Source organism: Callithrix jacchus, chromosome 15, assembly GCF_049354715.1.
Source record: "Callithrix jacchus isolate 240 chromosome 15, calJac240_pri, whole genome shotgun sequence".
Taxonomy (NCBI): Eukaryota; Metazoa; Chordata; class Mammalia; order Primates; family Cebidae; genus Callithrix; species Callithrix jacchus.
The window spans coordinates 45,592,347-45,607,539 of record NC_133516.1 but is presented as its reverse complement, the minus strand read 5'-3'; the positions used below and the strand labels follow the sequence as shown (position 1 = coordinate 45,607,539).

General features: G+C 39.5%; 1 protein-coding gene and 1 long non-coding RNA gene across 2 annotated transcripts; one reads left to right on the top strand and one right to left on the bottom strand.

Moving 5' to 3' along the window:
• Positions 1–1,187: 1,187 nt before the first annotated feature.
• On the bottom strand, positions 1,188–14,325 carry C15H3orf49 (chromosome 15 C3orf49 homolog). The gene is made up of 5 exons (XM_035274148.3): positions 14,068–14,325; positions 9,812–10,131; positions 5,213–5,334; positions 1,828–1,941; positions 1,188–1,385 (listed from the first exon to the last, which is right to left on the bottom strand). Exons 1-5 carry the CDS (start codon positions 14,205–14,207, stop codon positions 1,188–1,190), a joined length of 894 nt encoding a protein of 297 aa, XP_035130039.2. The 5' UTR covers positions 14,208–14,325.
• LOC144579553 (uncharacterized) lies at positions 1,347–11,781 on the top strand. The gene is made up of 3 exons (XR_013527412.1): positions 1,347–1,464; positions 8,566–8,680; positions 11,659–11,781. It is a non-coding gene; the product is annotated as an uncharacterized LOC144579553 (long non-coding RNA).
• Positions 14,326–15,193: the final 868 nt, after the last annotated feature.

Genomic DNA, 15,193 nt, shown 5'->3' with positions numbered 1-15,193 from the left:
ATATGATTCTTGTTTTGTTGATCTGTTTTCTCTATTGTTTTGTTCTTTAGTAATCATTTTCAATAGAAAAGAATATATTGGTAAAATGAAGGGTTGTTTGAAGTAAATAGTTTGTTAAGATTGTCTTACATAGGCCGGCTGTGGTGGCTCACACCTGTAATCCCAGCACTTTGGGAGGCCGAGGTGGGGTTGGTCACCTGAGGTCAGGAGTTCAAGACCAGCCTGACCAGTATGGAGAAACCCCGTCTCTACTAAAAAGAAAAATACAAAATTAGCCGGATATGGTGGCGCATGCTTGTAATCCCAGCTACTCAGGAGTCTGAGGCAGGAGAATTGCTTGAACCCAGGAGGTGGAGGTTGTGGTGAGTTAAGATCACGCCATTGCACTCTAGCCTGGGCAACAAGAGCAAAACTCCATCTCAAACAAAAAAAAAAATGATTGTCTTACATAAAGAATTTATAATTTTTTTTAAGTTAAGCTAAGGCTGAATCACTTGTAATTTTCTTAAGTATTGAATTACATGTGTAATACTTGTTCGGCTCCATCCTTACTCATTTATTTTAGTTAGGAACATGACACTTTGCATGAATCATGCCTTAATGATGTTACATTTTTGTAATTTTAATAAGAATTTTTGTCTTTAAAAATGAAAGTTTAAAATTAGCTCAGTTGTAGTTATATTAAAAGTGTCATAATACCTATAAATGCTTCCTCTAATTTTATCTGGCAAGTCATGGGAGAAATTTCTTTGTAGAATTGCTATGCTATGGCAAATGCTTCTGTTTTCCTTTATTAGTAAGAATTATGAAACAAAAATTTGCCTATATTGACCCAGAATTAAAAATACATTTTTCTTTTTTTTCTTTTCTGAGACAGGGTCTTGCTGTGTCATCCAGGCTGGAGTGCAATGGCACGATCTCTGCTCACTGCAACCTCCACCTCCCAGGTTCAAGCAATTTTCCTGCATCAGCCTGTGGAGTAGCTGGGATTACAGTCACCTGCCAACACATGTGGCTAATTTTTGTTTTTTTAGTAGAGATGGAGTTTTAGCATGTTGGCCAGGCTGGTTTTGAACTCTTGACCTCAAGTGATCCCCTGGCCTAGGCCTCCCAAAGTGCTGAGATTACAGGTGTAAGCCACCACGACCGGCCTAGGGAAGATAACTTGTTAAGAATCAGGGACAAAGTCAGAAGCAGCAACAGGTACATGGGAAACACACATTTTTTAATTTATACTTCCTCATGGTTCTCTTGGATATCCTCTGGAACTGCTTAGAAGACTGAAGAATTTCATCCCCTAGAAACTCACACTGTTGAAGCTCAGCATGTCTTTGGGCCAATAGCTTCCTGGATTTATCAGTCACTGTTTCTATGAGGTCATCCACCTATGACAAATACAAAGAAATGAAGCCATGTGTTGGAAAACCTTGTCAAAATCAAAGAGATAGTTGCTTTTCCTGAGAGGTGAGTTTAGGAATTGGTGGACATTTTGCAAGTCTTAAAATGTTATTCTAAGTCAAGTCATAGCAAATGGAGCTTGAAAACATACATTAACCACCCAGTGATAAAGACAACCTCAGTTCTTCTGAAGAGAAACCTATGCCTTCATTTTAATTGAATTCATTTAATATTTATCAGGTAGATAGCATCGTTCTAGGTGTCCTTAGCAATCCTTTAGCAACTTTCAGAATGTCCTCCTTCTAACATTATTTCTTAATGCTAATCATTAATTTCATCCTACACCCATGCTGTCTACCAGGGCTGTGTGTTCAGTTAAGTCTGGCTCTGATGCTTCTGAGACAAAAGTTAAAAGCCTTTGTCCACTACCTGCATTTGAAGCTTTCCTACTGTCAAATCTGATTTTCGGAGGATGTTTTCCATGCAATGCTTCTTTTTTTTAAGTGCTGGAAAGTGTGTTCTCTTTTTTGGTGAATATGGCCCCTATGGTAAAAATGCAAAACACATCAGATTAGGAACTACCAACATTATTTCTGTGATGATGCTTAAACAAGAATCCTCGCCCTTGGGATATTCTCTTATAAACTGAACATTTGCCACATAACAACATTGGGTTGGAGACTGTATTCATATTATTATTCACGCCCCATGTATCTTCTTTGTGTTCAGAGCTCTCTTTGAAGAGATCTATAGGGTACAGAGAAATGAGATTGTCTGGCTCTGAAAGAATATACAGCATCAGGAAAAAAGCAGGTCATTTGTAAGGTGAAGAAGAAATTGCAGCTACTGAGCACAGTGAGAGTGTGGGGCTGTTGTGGACCAGTGCCTCAGAAAGCTCATTATCAGTGGATCTAGTTGTTAATTTAGTCTAATTTCTGCAGCTTTCCTTATTTTCATGGCAGTTATGTCTTCAAACATAAAAAGGAAGCTCTGGGTTCTTTTTACCCCATGCCTGCTACTTTTCCCATTGTCCCTGGCTTACTGGGTACAAGTACCTGTCCTAATAGTGTTGCAATTGGAAATCTTTCCCAGGTCATGGTTCCAAGCTAATATACATTTTTTAGTCTTATTTAATTCACTCTTCCTTCCCCTTGTGCTTAATGATTAGCTTTAGGACTATTGCAAGAACTACACAAAGTAGGATATGGGACCACATCTGGGTCCTACCCTTTGCCTTTACAAATGGAGTTTGCTGAACCACTGCTTGCCCCAGCTCAAATGTCACTTGCAGAACCTTCCCTGATCTAGTATACTTGGCAGTTACTACCTTATTTCTCTGTTTGTTGAATACAACTACTATAAAGTCTAGTTCCTAGGCAAGTTTTGTAAAGCAGGACTAGTTGGGGCTGGTGTGGACTGAAGAGAACACACCTCCTGCAGTAAGTTGGTGCAGCTCCTGCTTGTTCCCATGAGAAACTGGCCTAGTATTTTCAAAGCTTTTTATTTTTCAAAAAAAAGTTGAAAACCCAGAATTTTATTTGAAATATCCTAATTTTTAAATGTAGACTATTAATTCAAATACATATATATATATATATATACATATATATTGAGATGGGGTCTCACTGCTGCTCTGACTGGAGTGCCATGGTGTCATCATGGCTCACTAAAGCCTTGACCTCCCTGGGCTCAAGTGATCCTCCCACCTCAGCCTCCTAAGGAGTTGGAACTAAAGGCATGCACCACCATGTCCAGCTAATTATATTTTTTGTAGAGATGGAGTTTTGCCATGTTGCCCAGGCTGGTCTCAACCTCGTGAGCTCAAGTGATCCTCCTGCCTCAGCCTCCCAAAGTACCAGGATTACAGACATGAGTCACTCCATCCAGCCAATTCAAATATATTTTTGAGAACATTCTGAGGGCTAAACAAAACACTTTCATAGCTAGTGGACAACCTGTGATCTAACATTATTTGACTGACAGAAATTCTTAATCATAGCCAAATTACACCATCTTTATTCTTATGGTTAGTGCTATTTGTGTCCTAAGAAGTCTTTATTCTGAAGTCATGAAAATATTCTTACTGTTCTTCAGAAGTTTAAAAATTTTTGCCTTTTCCACTTAAATCTCTAACAGAACAGAAATTAATTTTTTATATGGTGTGAGATAGGGATCAATTTTCATTTTTTGTCTATATGAATGCCCACTTGTTCCAGGAACATTTGTTCAAAAGATTAGTCTTATCCCACTGCTGTGCAGTGCCATGGTTGTATGTCTGTCTCCTCTATTTAACTGTAAGTCCACAGAAGCAAGACCATGTCCATTGGATCTCCCTATAGCCCCAAACATACAAACTGCCCAAAACATAATAGGGGTACAATAAATATGAACCTGGCACACAGAAGGCAAAAAATCAAAACTAATATTAGTGCACTCTGACAGTGGTGTTCCAGAGCAGCACTGTTCAGTGAAAGTTCTGTGAAGATGGAAATGTTCTCTATCTGTACTGTATAGGACAGCCACTAACTAGGTGTGATTATTGGCCATTTGAGATGTAGCTAGTGCAATTGGGGAACTGCACTTTTAATTAACATGAGTAGTCACATTCAGTTATTGACTAGCATATTGGACAGTACACTTAGTCTATAGCATACCAATTACAACTAAGGACTCTAGAGCCAGGTCTTCCTGGGTTTGAAACTTGGCTCCGTCGCTTACGCGAACAAATTAATTAAACTCTCAGTCCCATCCCTAAAATAAGGTTAATATTGCTACCTATGTTATAGGGCTGTAGGATTATCCAAGTTGATATTTTTAAAGCACTTAGACCAGAGTTTGGAACATAACTTTAAGGTAAGTCTTATTATATTTAAAACAATAATAATAGTTCATGGTTCTATTTCTGAAAAATAATCTGAGCAATTTAGGCTCAAACATGCATGCCTGGCTGGTCACGGTGGCTCATGTCGGTAATCCCAGCAGTTCGGGAGACCAAGGCAGGTGGATCACTTGAGGCCAGGAGTTTGAGACCAGCCTGGCCAACATGACAAAACCCTGTCTCTACTAAAAATACAAAAATTAGCCAGCCATGGTGGCTCACACATGTATGTACTTCCAGCTACACGGGAGGCTGAGGTAAGAGAATCACTTGAACCCAGGAGATGGAGGAAGTTGCAGTGAGCCAAAATCATGCCACTGCACTCCAGCCTGGACGACAGAGTGACACTCTGTCTCAAAACAACAAACAAACAGAAACCATTCGTACCTATGAATAAGTAAAAGCTTTGGTTTGGGGAGTCCTAGATCATCTATGGCCACTTTCTATGTTGTACATGTGGCTATTTACATTTTAATTTCAATGAAAATTAAGATTAAAAATTCAGTTCCTCAATTGAACTGACCAATTTCAAAGTCTCAAAGCCAAATGTGGCTAATGGTTACTATATTGGACAATGTATACTTGCATCTTCACAGAAAGTTCCACTGGACAGTGCTGGTCTAATGAGTTCCACTCTACGCAGTATGCACAGATAGGCCAGATTGCTAATATACTAACATTTGAAGAGTGAGAAAGTCAGTATAAAAATCCAAACTCCACTGTTGCCCATACTTAATAGAAGCTGAACAGTTTGAACTTAGAAGTAAAGGATTCTGACCCAGAGAGTACCCTAAATTCTTGGAGAGGAAACACAAACAGCAGATTTAAAGGGCCTATTACGGAGGAGTCATGGTAGGAGAGAACTTGGTTTTTGCAAAATCTCTAAACATTGAGTTATGTGTAAGTCTTTAGAGGCCAATTTGTTTAGCATTTTACCTTTTGCAGTCCTGAAGGAAGAGATGTCACAGATAACCGCTTGGTGGTTCTCCTGGCCCGTAGGAGTGTGTTTCCCCGGGTTATCTCCTCAGTCTCTGCCTCTACGTCAAGCTGTATAGTAGCTTAGAGAAAGGGGGAAAAGGGAGTCTGTGAGGATCACAATGAGGAACACGTTCTTCCTATTAAAAGGTACAGTATTCTTTGAAGACAGCATCACATGCTGCTTAGTGGCTTTTTTTTTTTTTTTTTTTTTTGGAGTTATAAAATGGATTTGTTCTTCCCAATCTTATACTTTCTCCTGCACACATTTGCCTTTTCTTATGGTCATGACTTCAAGGACACCAACCCAGTCTTGACAAGGTAACCACCACTCTCTCTCTTCAAGACTTAAGTTTTTTCCCTGAACCATTGTGGAATTAGAAAAGTAACCTTCTTAACATACAAGGCCTTCCCTTGAGTATTCATTGTGGATTAAAGCAAATGTTCTGCGCTCCAGAAATGTGGCTCAAGCCTCAGTTATTTACATACCATGTGATTGGTCTTTCCCATATCCAAGTGCCAGCTGAACTTTGGATTCCTTTAAATTTTAAAACATCAATTCAGTGCTTAATAAATGCATTTATAGAGGAAGCTTTAAAACACTACCAAAAATTTAAGACTAGTATCATAAATAGGCATTACAATTACTGTGCTAAAAACCAAGCTATGTTATTTTTTTCAGAAGGCACTAAACCTGAGGTTACTCTTTTTCTTAAAAAAAAAAAGGGGGTCACTCGGCCAGGTGCAGTGGCACATGCCTATAATCCCAGCACTTTGAGAGGCGGAGGCGGGCGGATCACAAGGTCACAAGATCGAGACCATCCTGGCCAAACTGGGGAAACCCTGTCTCTACTAAAAATAGAGAAATTAGCTGGGCATGGTGGTGTGCACCTGTCGTCCCAGCTTCTTGGGAGGCTGAGGCAGGAGAATTGCTTGAACCTGGGAGGCAAAGGTTGCAGTGAGCCGAGATCGTGCCACTGTGCTCCAGCCTGGTGACAGAGGGAGACGCCATCAAAAAAAAAAGTCACTAAATGAGACATTTCCCTTGGTATATTCAAAAGGATGACACCATTGAGGAAGGGGTGTTTGCAATTTACTATGTGTTAGGCCCACAATGAGGAACGCTGTTTCTTCATGCTCTGTGCACACCTAAAATCCTCTTGTTGCTTCAAGTCCATTGATAAGGACTTCTCTGGGAGCCTCAGACCTCAATGAATACATTAGCCTACTGGACACCTTTACTTGGCTGTTCAGCAGGGACCTCCAGTCAGCAAGTCTAGCCATAACTCATGACTTCCTTTTCAATCCAGGTCCATTGCTCCTAATCTCAATGAATGATGCCTCCACCTTAAAGCAAGTGCTCAATCCAGAAATTCTTCCCTCTCCCTGCGCTTCACTGTCCAACTCTTCCCAAAATCTTGTAACTTCTACCTGTGCTTGTTTCTCCCTTTATCTCCCCTTTCTCACTGCCATGGCTAATCATCCAAGCTAATGTCATTCCTCGCCTGAAAGAATGTAAGGGTTCTTACTGTTCTTCCTGCATTTGTGCTTATCCTCATCTGATCCAGTCTACACTATACAGCAAAAGCTATCTTTTAAGAATGCAAATCAGATTATATAAATCCCTAGCTTGAAAGTATCCAATGGTTTCTTATCACCCTTAGAAGAAAGTTAAAAATTCTCAACATGTCCTATGACAGACACCCTTACTACCCCATTCAACCAGATTCTCCTTAACTCTCTGTTCTATCTTCCCTGGATTTCTTTCACTTCCTAATTGTGCCTGGTGATCTCTTAATGTTGTGACTTAACATACTCTCCCTTATTCCTGGAAACGGTTCTCCCCCCTCCACTTTGTGTAAGCCATTCTTGTGTCTTAGCCATCCTTCAGATCTCAATTTAGTTGTCCCTTCCTCAGGGAAGCCTTTCCTGAGACCCCTCCTCTAAAGTTAGAGCACCCATGATTTCTTTCAGTAGCATCCTATGCACCTGCTTTTGGAACAAATGTGATTTTCTGCATGTTTGAAAGCCCCTCAATGCTGTAACTCCATGAGGGAGGGGCCATGTCTGCCCTATGTGCTACTCTATCCCAAATATTATGGCTGTCATATAATAAGTAGTTAGCAGATATTTGTTAAATAGATAAAAACATGTTTTGAAGGTCAGCAGGGAAAAGCAACTGGTTTTGGGCCACAACAAAGGGTAATAATAGTTGAGCTACATCCTAAAAAATGAGCCTGTTTCCTGGAAAAATCTTAGTTCATATTTGTTATTACAGCTAAGATAAAAATAAACCAGTGCACAGATTGAGAGTAGAAATTTGATCCTCTGTTTTCTGCTGGATTCTTCAATTCCAGCCCCAGAAATATAGAAGCATATCCTCTTTGTTATTTTCAACATAAATACACAGGTCAATCCATACCAGGTAATTGCTAGATGCTTGGATACTTGTATTAGTGACTGCTTTTTATAGAACAGAGAGTTTGTTTGAAATTAGTCAGCTGGAAACCACCAGGCTTTTTTTTTTTCTCCCTGGGAAAAGCACACAACAGGTTTGTTGCCTGATCATGGTATGTAAAATGTGAGGTTGTATGTATATTTACATATAGTCTAAGGGCTACATGTTTCCTGATTCTGTGCTGTGAAGGACATTAAAAATCTACAAAGGACATATAGGGCAGTGAAATTATTCTGTATGATGTTATAATGGTGGATACATGTTATGACAGGATATGACATAAAAGTATGTATTTGTCAAATCCCTTAGAACTGCACAATATAAAGGGGGAACCCTAAGGTAAACTTATGTTAATAATAATCATATATCAGCTAGGTGTGGTGGCTCATGCCTATAATCCTAGCACTTTGGGAGGCTGAGGCAGGCAGATCATGAAGTCAGGAGTTTCAGATCAGTCTGGCCAATATGGTAAACCTCATTTCTACTAAAAATACAAAAATTAGCTGGGCGTGGTGGTGCACACCTATAGTCCAGCTACTCAGAAGGCCAAAGCAGAAGAATCGCTTGAACTCAGGAGGCAGAGGTTGCAGTGAGCCAAGATCACGCCACTGCACTCCAGCCTGGGTGACAGAGTGAGACTCTGTCTGAAAAATAAATACATAAATTACTAATAATAATATCAATATTGGTTCATCAATTGTAAATGTACCACACTAAAGCAAGATGTTAATAACAGGAGAAGCTGTGGGGGTCAGGGAAGGGAGAGTATATATGGGAACTCTATTTTCTGTTCAATTTTTCTGTAAACATAAAAATGCTATAAAAATACTTTTTTTTTTTTTTTTTTTTGAGACAGAGTCTCCTTCTGTTTTCCTGGCTGGAGTGGAGTGGCATGATCTTGGCTCACTGCAATCTCTGCCTCCCAGATTCAAGCAATTCTCCCACCTCAGCTCCCCTAGTAGGGACTACAGGTACATGCCACCATGCCTAACTAATTTTTTTTTTGTATTTTAGGCCAAGATGGTTTCATCATGTTGCCCAGGCTGGTCTTGAACTCCTAGGCTCAAGTAATCCACCTGCCTCGGCCTTCCAAAGAGCTGGGATTACAGTCATGAGCCACTGCTCCTGGCCTAGACTTCATTAATTTTTTTAATAGCTACAGATGAGAATGCAAACATTGGTAGTATTGTTAGTCATAACTCATAGGATGCCAAATGACGGTATTACTAGTTGCAAAAACAACTTAGTTAGCAGTTCAAATATTGATTCTTCCACACAGTGCATAGAAAGTAGATGCAATAAAAGCAGCATTCTTTATGACTTACCAGTTATACATTTTATTAATTTAATTCTCACTACCCCCTCTGCTATTAGAAGTAGCATGTGAAAGTCTGTATCACTGCTTTCTCCAGAAACAAAACCAGAAATCCCCCTTGAGTTTGCTTTTCCAATGTATATGTATATATGAATATACACGCACTTATAGATGAATATTTATGCATATATTTAAAGAAAAAGTGACTTTAAACTGATTAGACCACTTATTAATTGAACTAGGAGGAACCTCCAAGGCAATCCAATTCAGTGCTTCTCAAAAGGTATGAACAAGGCTGGACATGGTGGCTCACACCTGTAATCCCAACACTTTGGGAGGCCAAGGCAAGCGGATCACCTGTGGTCAGGAGTTCAAGATCAGCTTGCCAACATGGTGAAACCCCCTCTCTACTAAAAATACAAAAATTAGCTGGACGTGGTGGCACGCGTCTGTAGTTCCAGCTACTCAGGAGGCTGAGGCAAGAAAATCGGTTGAACCCGAGAGGTGGAGGTTGCAGTGAGCCGAGATCATGCTCAGCCTGGATGACAGAGCAAGATTCCATCTAAAAAAAAAAAAAAGCAAAAAGCTGAATGGTGTGAACATACAAGCCAACTGAGGATCTTGCTAAAGTACAGCTTCTGACTCAGAAAGGCCCAGGTAAGGCCTGAGATTCTGCATTTCAGATCAGCTCCTCAGGTACCACATAGTGGTGTAGCAAGAAAATTCACCCTAATTTCACTCTTCCTCTTGGCCTCAACCCAATGACAGATTGCCCAAATTTGATTACCATTCTCTGAGAACTTTCTCATTTTTGTTGTAAGTAACTTGGGAGATGGAAGTTCCTTCACAATCCTAGGGAGAAGGCTCTGCGTGTTTGACAGGAGGGCTTCCTCGTGGTCGGTGGAGCCCTCTTTGCTGGCACTTGCTGGCTGGCTTCCATACTTGCAGGACAGCACCCTCCCAAAAGCGGTCTTCACTCTCGTCATCAAATTTCTTTTCTGATTTTGCTGGCTTGCATGAAATCCCATGTCACTCTCACTGGATGATTCCTCCTTAGGGACCAATACCTTTTGTTTTAGTAAGTTGGTAGACACAGCTCTATGCCATCTAAACAAAATAGAAATAGTTCATACTGGGGGAACTGAAAAGTTTAAAGTGAATAACTTTTAAATCATTAAAACACAAACTTCAAATGTGAACAAACTATACAATTAAGAAAAAAAGTGAAATTGGAGACCAAGAATCAAATCACAGAAAAATAAAGCCAAAGCAACTATTTGGTGTTTTGTTACCAAATGACAGTAATCCAGCCACTGCTTTATTTAAACACAGCCCTGTAAGAGGTAGGTTCTATTATTAGCTTCATTTTCCTAATGAGTAAACTGAGACATAGGTTAAATTAATTGACCAAGGGCTGAATGAAGACTTTAATCCATGTCTGACTATTGGAATCCATTAACTTATATTGGCAAATTGGCAATCTTATTTCAATGAAAGTTTGAGACAGTTTGCTAGATTTGGCAGTTTCAAAGTGAAAGTAATAAAGATGAGAGAGTCTGCTAGGATAGTCGATAAGGAATAACCTCCAAGTCCCCACATATGCTGCATTTACATAGAACACTCATTTAGGTAACATACTATTAACTCACATATAGTGACTATGTGTACCATCTTCATAATTGTGGCATATTTTATTACACACAATATTCTAAACAATAGACAACGTTTCCGATAGCTTTCTGTGTGCTAAACACTCTTCCAAGTGCTTTCGTGTGTACAACATAATTAAATCTTTGCATTCTCATCTCTACTTCACACCTGAAGATATTAAAACTTGGAGAGATTAAATAATTTATGTCCAGATGATCTGATCCTGAGGTCTGTGTTATTAACCACTATGCTAGAATATCACCTATACTGTGATACAATTTTTACCTAATATTCTTCCTCAATCAACTATTTTTTAAAATACCCATGAAATTTCAGGTGTTTTTTAATTTAAAATTTGAATGTTGAGACCATTATAATTTCACACGCAGTTTAAGAAGTACAGGAAGATTCTGTGTAACTTTACCTAGTTTCCCCAAATGCTGACATCTTGCAAAACCACATTTTCACAATCAGCATGTTGACATTGATACAGTTAGGATACAGAACACTGCCGGTAACACCAAGATCCCTCATGTTTTATAGCCACACTGCTTTCCACTGGCCCCCTCTTTCTTAAACTGGCATCTACAAATCTGTCTTCTGTTTGCATAATTCTTGTCCTTTTAAGAATGTTATGTAAATGGAAATATACATCAAGTAATTTTTGAGATTTGCTTTGTTTTCACTCAGCATAATTATCTGGGCATTCATCCGGGTTTTGTATATTAATTGTTCATATCTTTTTATTGCTGAGTCATAGTCCATGATATGAATGTACCACATTTTGTTTAACTATTGACTAATTGGAAGATATTTGGATTGTTTCCAGTTTGGGGCTATTATGAATAAAGCTGCTATAAACATTTTTGTATAGGTTTTGTATGAACATAAATCTTTGTTTCTCTGGGTAGAATCCCAGGTTTTTTTTTAATGCTATTACATTATATTAAATATATAACATTTCTTCTTTTTTTTTTTTTTTAGGCAGAGTCTTGCTCTGTGGTCAGGCTGGAGTGCAATGGTGCAATCTTGGCTCACTGCAACCACCGCCTCCTGGGTTCAAGTGATTCTTCTGCTTCAGCCTTCTCAGTAGCTGGGACCACAGGTGCGTGCCACCACGCCCAACTAATTTGTGTATTTTGAGTAGAGATGGGGTTTCAGCATGTTGGCCAGGATGGTCTCTGTCTCTTGACCTTGTGATCTGACCAGCTCGGCCTCCCAAAGAGCTCGGATTACAGGCGTGAGCCACTGCGCCCGGCCATAACATATATTTCTAATATGGATTAAAACAAATTTATAACCATTAACAATGTTCTTTATATATTACATAAAATATCTCATGTACCATCAGTAGCATGTGTACTACTCTGCAGGAAGACAGTGTTCTAAATGGAACCTAAATAATTCTGCCTTTTTCTATAATTATACGTGGGAAGTAGTTTAGTGAGAGACCACACACTAAATTTAAATGGTCTTGGTTCAACTCAGGACAATTCCTAACTCTGTTACCTTGGCCATTTTATGTAATCTCTATAAGCTTTGGTCTTCTCATTTGAAAATGGGCATAGTCTTTTCAGAATTGTGAAAATAAAAGGAAATAATTCATGTGTTTGGAACCTTAAAAAGCATTCAATAAATAATGTTTTTATGACCATGTGGATGAGAATAGTGGGGAAAATGTAAAAGGCAAGGAGGGAACCCACACTAGACGGCAAAATAAGGGAGAGGCTAGTAGCCTCCCTTCTGGGACCAAGGAAATGAATCTCTGGGAGACCAGAAGCCTCCCTTCTGCAAATTTTACATATACAACATCTAGGGGGGTGCTATTCAATTTAGTCTTTAGGGTTGTGTATAGTTATAATGATTTTCTGGCAGGCGGTAGTTAAATGTCCTGAGGAGGGAGCACCATTTCCTAATTTGCCTGAAGATAACTTAGGGCTAGTATTAATCTCCTGTAGACCCCTCTGAGACTCCTTTAATAATAATTTAAACTTTTTTTGAGATGGATTCTTGTTTTAGTGTCCAAGCTAGAGTGCAGTGGTGCCATCTTGGCTCACTGCAACCTCTGCCTCCCAGGTTCAAGCGATTCTCCTGCCTCAGCCTCCTGAGTAGCTTGGGATTACAGATGTGCGCTACCACACCCAGCTAATTTTTGTACTTTTAGTAAGATGGGGTTTTGCCATGTTGGTCAGGCTGGTCTTAAACTCCTGACCTTGTGATCTGCCCACCTCGATCTCCCCAACTGCTGGGATTACAGGCATGAGCCACTGTGCCTGGCCAATAATTTAACTTTCAAGTGATTCTACCACTGTAAATGTGTACACACATACACTTTGACACAGAACAATGCAAATACAATTTCCAGAGATTCAGGAATCCCGTAGACCATCCATGCAACCCGTCTGGTTAAAAGCCCAGTTCTAAGTGGTCTCAGAATCTCTAGAAGGTGTTCCCCATTCCCATCCTCCCTACCCTCATCTCCAATCTATCTAAAACATAATTAACAAAGATGATTTTGCTCCAGAGCCTAGGAATACAACTGCTGCAACTTCTGGTATGAGCAGAACCCCCCCTCTTAAGTTCTTAAATATTTTTGTGTTGGTACTGAATTTATTTGGTTGTATTGCTTCCCCCTGAATCTCCTACATTTCATTGAAAGTGGAAATCTCTGTAGTATTTCATTTTGTCCATGGAAGTTCATAAGCTTGGCTTTTGATGCTTCCAGGACTCATTAAAACACCTCCCTTCTACATGTCTGAACTATGGTCCATGGACCTAGTAAGAGAGAAGCATGAAGAAACTGGAAAATAAATCACCACACTGACTTTCCAAATTAAAATATGTTTTATTTTGGATGTTTCATACCTGTCTGTATGGTTTTTGTCATTGGCAAAAAAAAAAAAAAAAAAAAAAAGGCAGGTCTAAGACAGTTTTAATGTTACATTAAACAATGTGTCCACAGTGAAATGTGATTAGCACATATTTCAGCAGGCAAAATTGCTGGAATAGGAAAAGAAAGCATTGATCATGGACCTATTTTGAAGAAGGCACTAATCGCTTTTCAAAATAATACTATTTTCATGGCATGTGAGATGTCTAAAATTCTGATGCTGAAATATCAACATGGGATCAGTACCTATTTTAGTCTCCTGTGCCACATTAAAACTCAATTTCAAGTGGAAAGGAAAGGTTTTCCCTGTTACAGTTAGGACCTTTCTGATCATAAAATGAAGCTCACATTGTTGCACTAGATTTCTTGATCCAGTGCAGTACCTTTTCAGCCAATCCATCCAGAGTCCTCACATCTAAACGCAACGCTTAAAAGGACATATCACCATGCAAAATCCGAAGACTCTCATTTGACAGAAAACAAAATGAATCTCTGTTACCCACCTTTCAATCCCCTTCCTTTTGAATGAGCCACTTTTCTTCTTGAGTTGCTGGAATCTTCGGTACTGTCCAACTTTTCCATAGGCGATCTTAAAGGATTCTGGTAGATACAGCTGACGTCGGGCCATTGCTGTCAACTTCATCTGTAGTAGCCGTTTTGGATTCTTTTAATTCTTGAACTTACAGACTTCAGTACAAAATCATCCAGTGACTGAGTGTACTGTCAAGGTCTGGGCTGTTTGGAACAAAATACATATGAAATTTTTAGAATCTTTCCCTTATTCCCTTCCAAGGGTTAGAGACATTATTTGTGGGACTGACCCTGTTTACAACTTCACAGAGGTCACCAATGAGGTATTTGACAGAGCCATGTGAAATTCCATAGCTCTTTGTGGATGACTTCACAGATTCTCCAACAAGGCAAATGAAGAAATGATGATCTGATTGCCTCAACACTGGCATTTGGATAGGAAAAAAAACAAAAACCAAACCAAACCAAACAAAAAAACACCCATGCACTAACTGAACTGACCACCACATTCAGAAGTGCATATTTGAACTCTGAAGCAGAAGGGACCTGTGGGAATACCAACAATCTGTTGATTAACAAAAGTTGAGCTGCTGTTAGATCTCTCAGTTACATCTGGTCCATGTTCTCTGTGTCCCGTGGAACACATATGACAAGGCCAGTTGTTGTTTGGACATCTCAAAATGTACCCCAAGGGTGCTTTTCATTACATCTTGGAACTTTGTAGTGGTCTCTCAAGGGACATTGCTGAATTGAGGACCTGATCCACCCCTCCCTTACAACATTGCCCCATTTATTTCGTGGTGAAGAGCGAATTCTGCCTGGAATGAAACTTCTCACCACAAGGTGGCAGCACACACTAGGATTTATTCCTGTCACCCTCTGGCGTTTTGAGTTGTTCAGTCAAGTAACTAGATGTTTAAGAAGTAAAACTCTTCTAGAAAAGGTCTGGAAGTTACAAGAATTACTCTGCTTTCTGTTTGTATTAATCAATAATCTGGAGTACACTTCTCAAGCTTTCAAGTGCACACGAATTTCCTAGAGGTCTTTTTAACATGAAGATTTCGATACAGCACATCCAGGGTGGGATCCAAGAATTTG

Excerpts from the sequence above, each read along its gene's own strand:
- C15H3orf49 (XM_035274148.3), bottom strand. The coding sequence starts at position 14,207 with ATGAAGTTGACAGCAATGGCCCGACGTCAGCTGTATCTACCAGAATCC. Across the intron at positions 1,942-5,212 it reads TTCCTTCAGGACTGCAAAAG|GGGCCATATTCACCAAAAAA; the intron begins GTAAAATGCTAA and ends TTTTTACCATAG. Across the intron at positions 1,386-1,827 it reads TAGGAAAGCTTCAAATGCAG|GTGGATGACCTCATAGAAAC; the intron begins GTAGTGGACAAA and ends TATTTGTCATAG.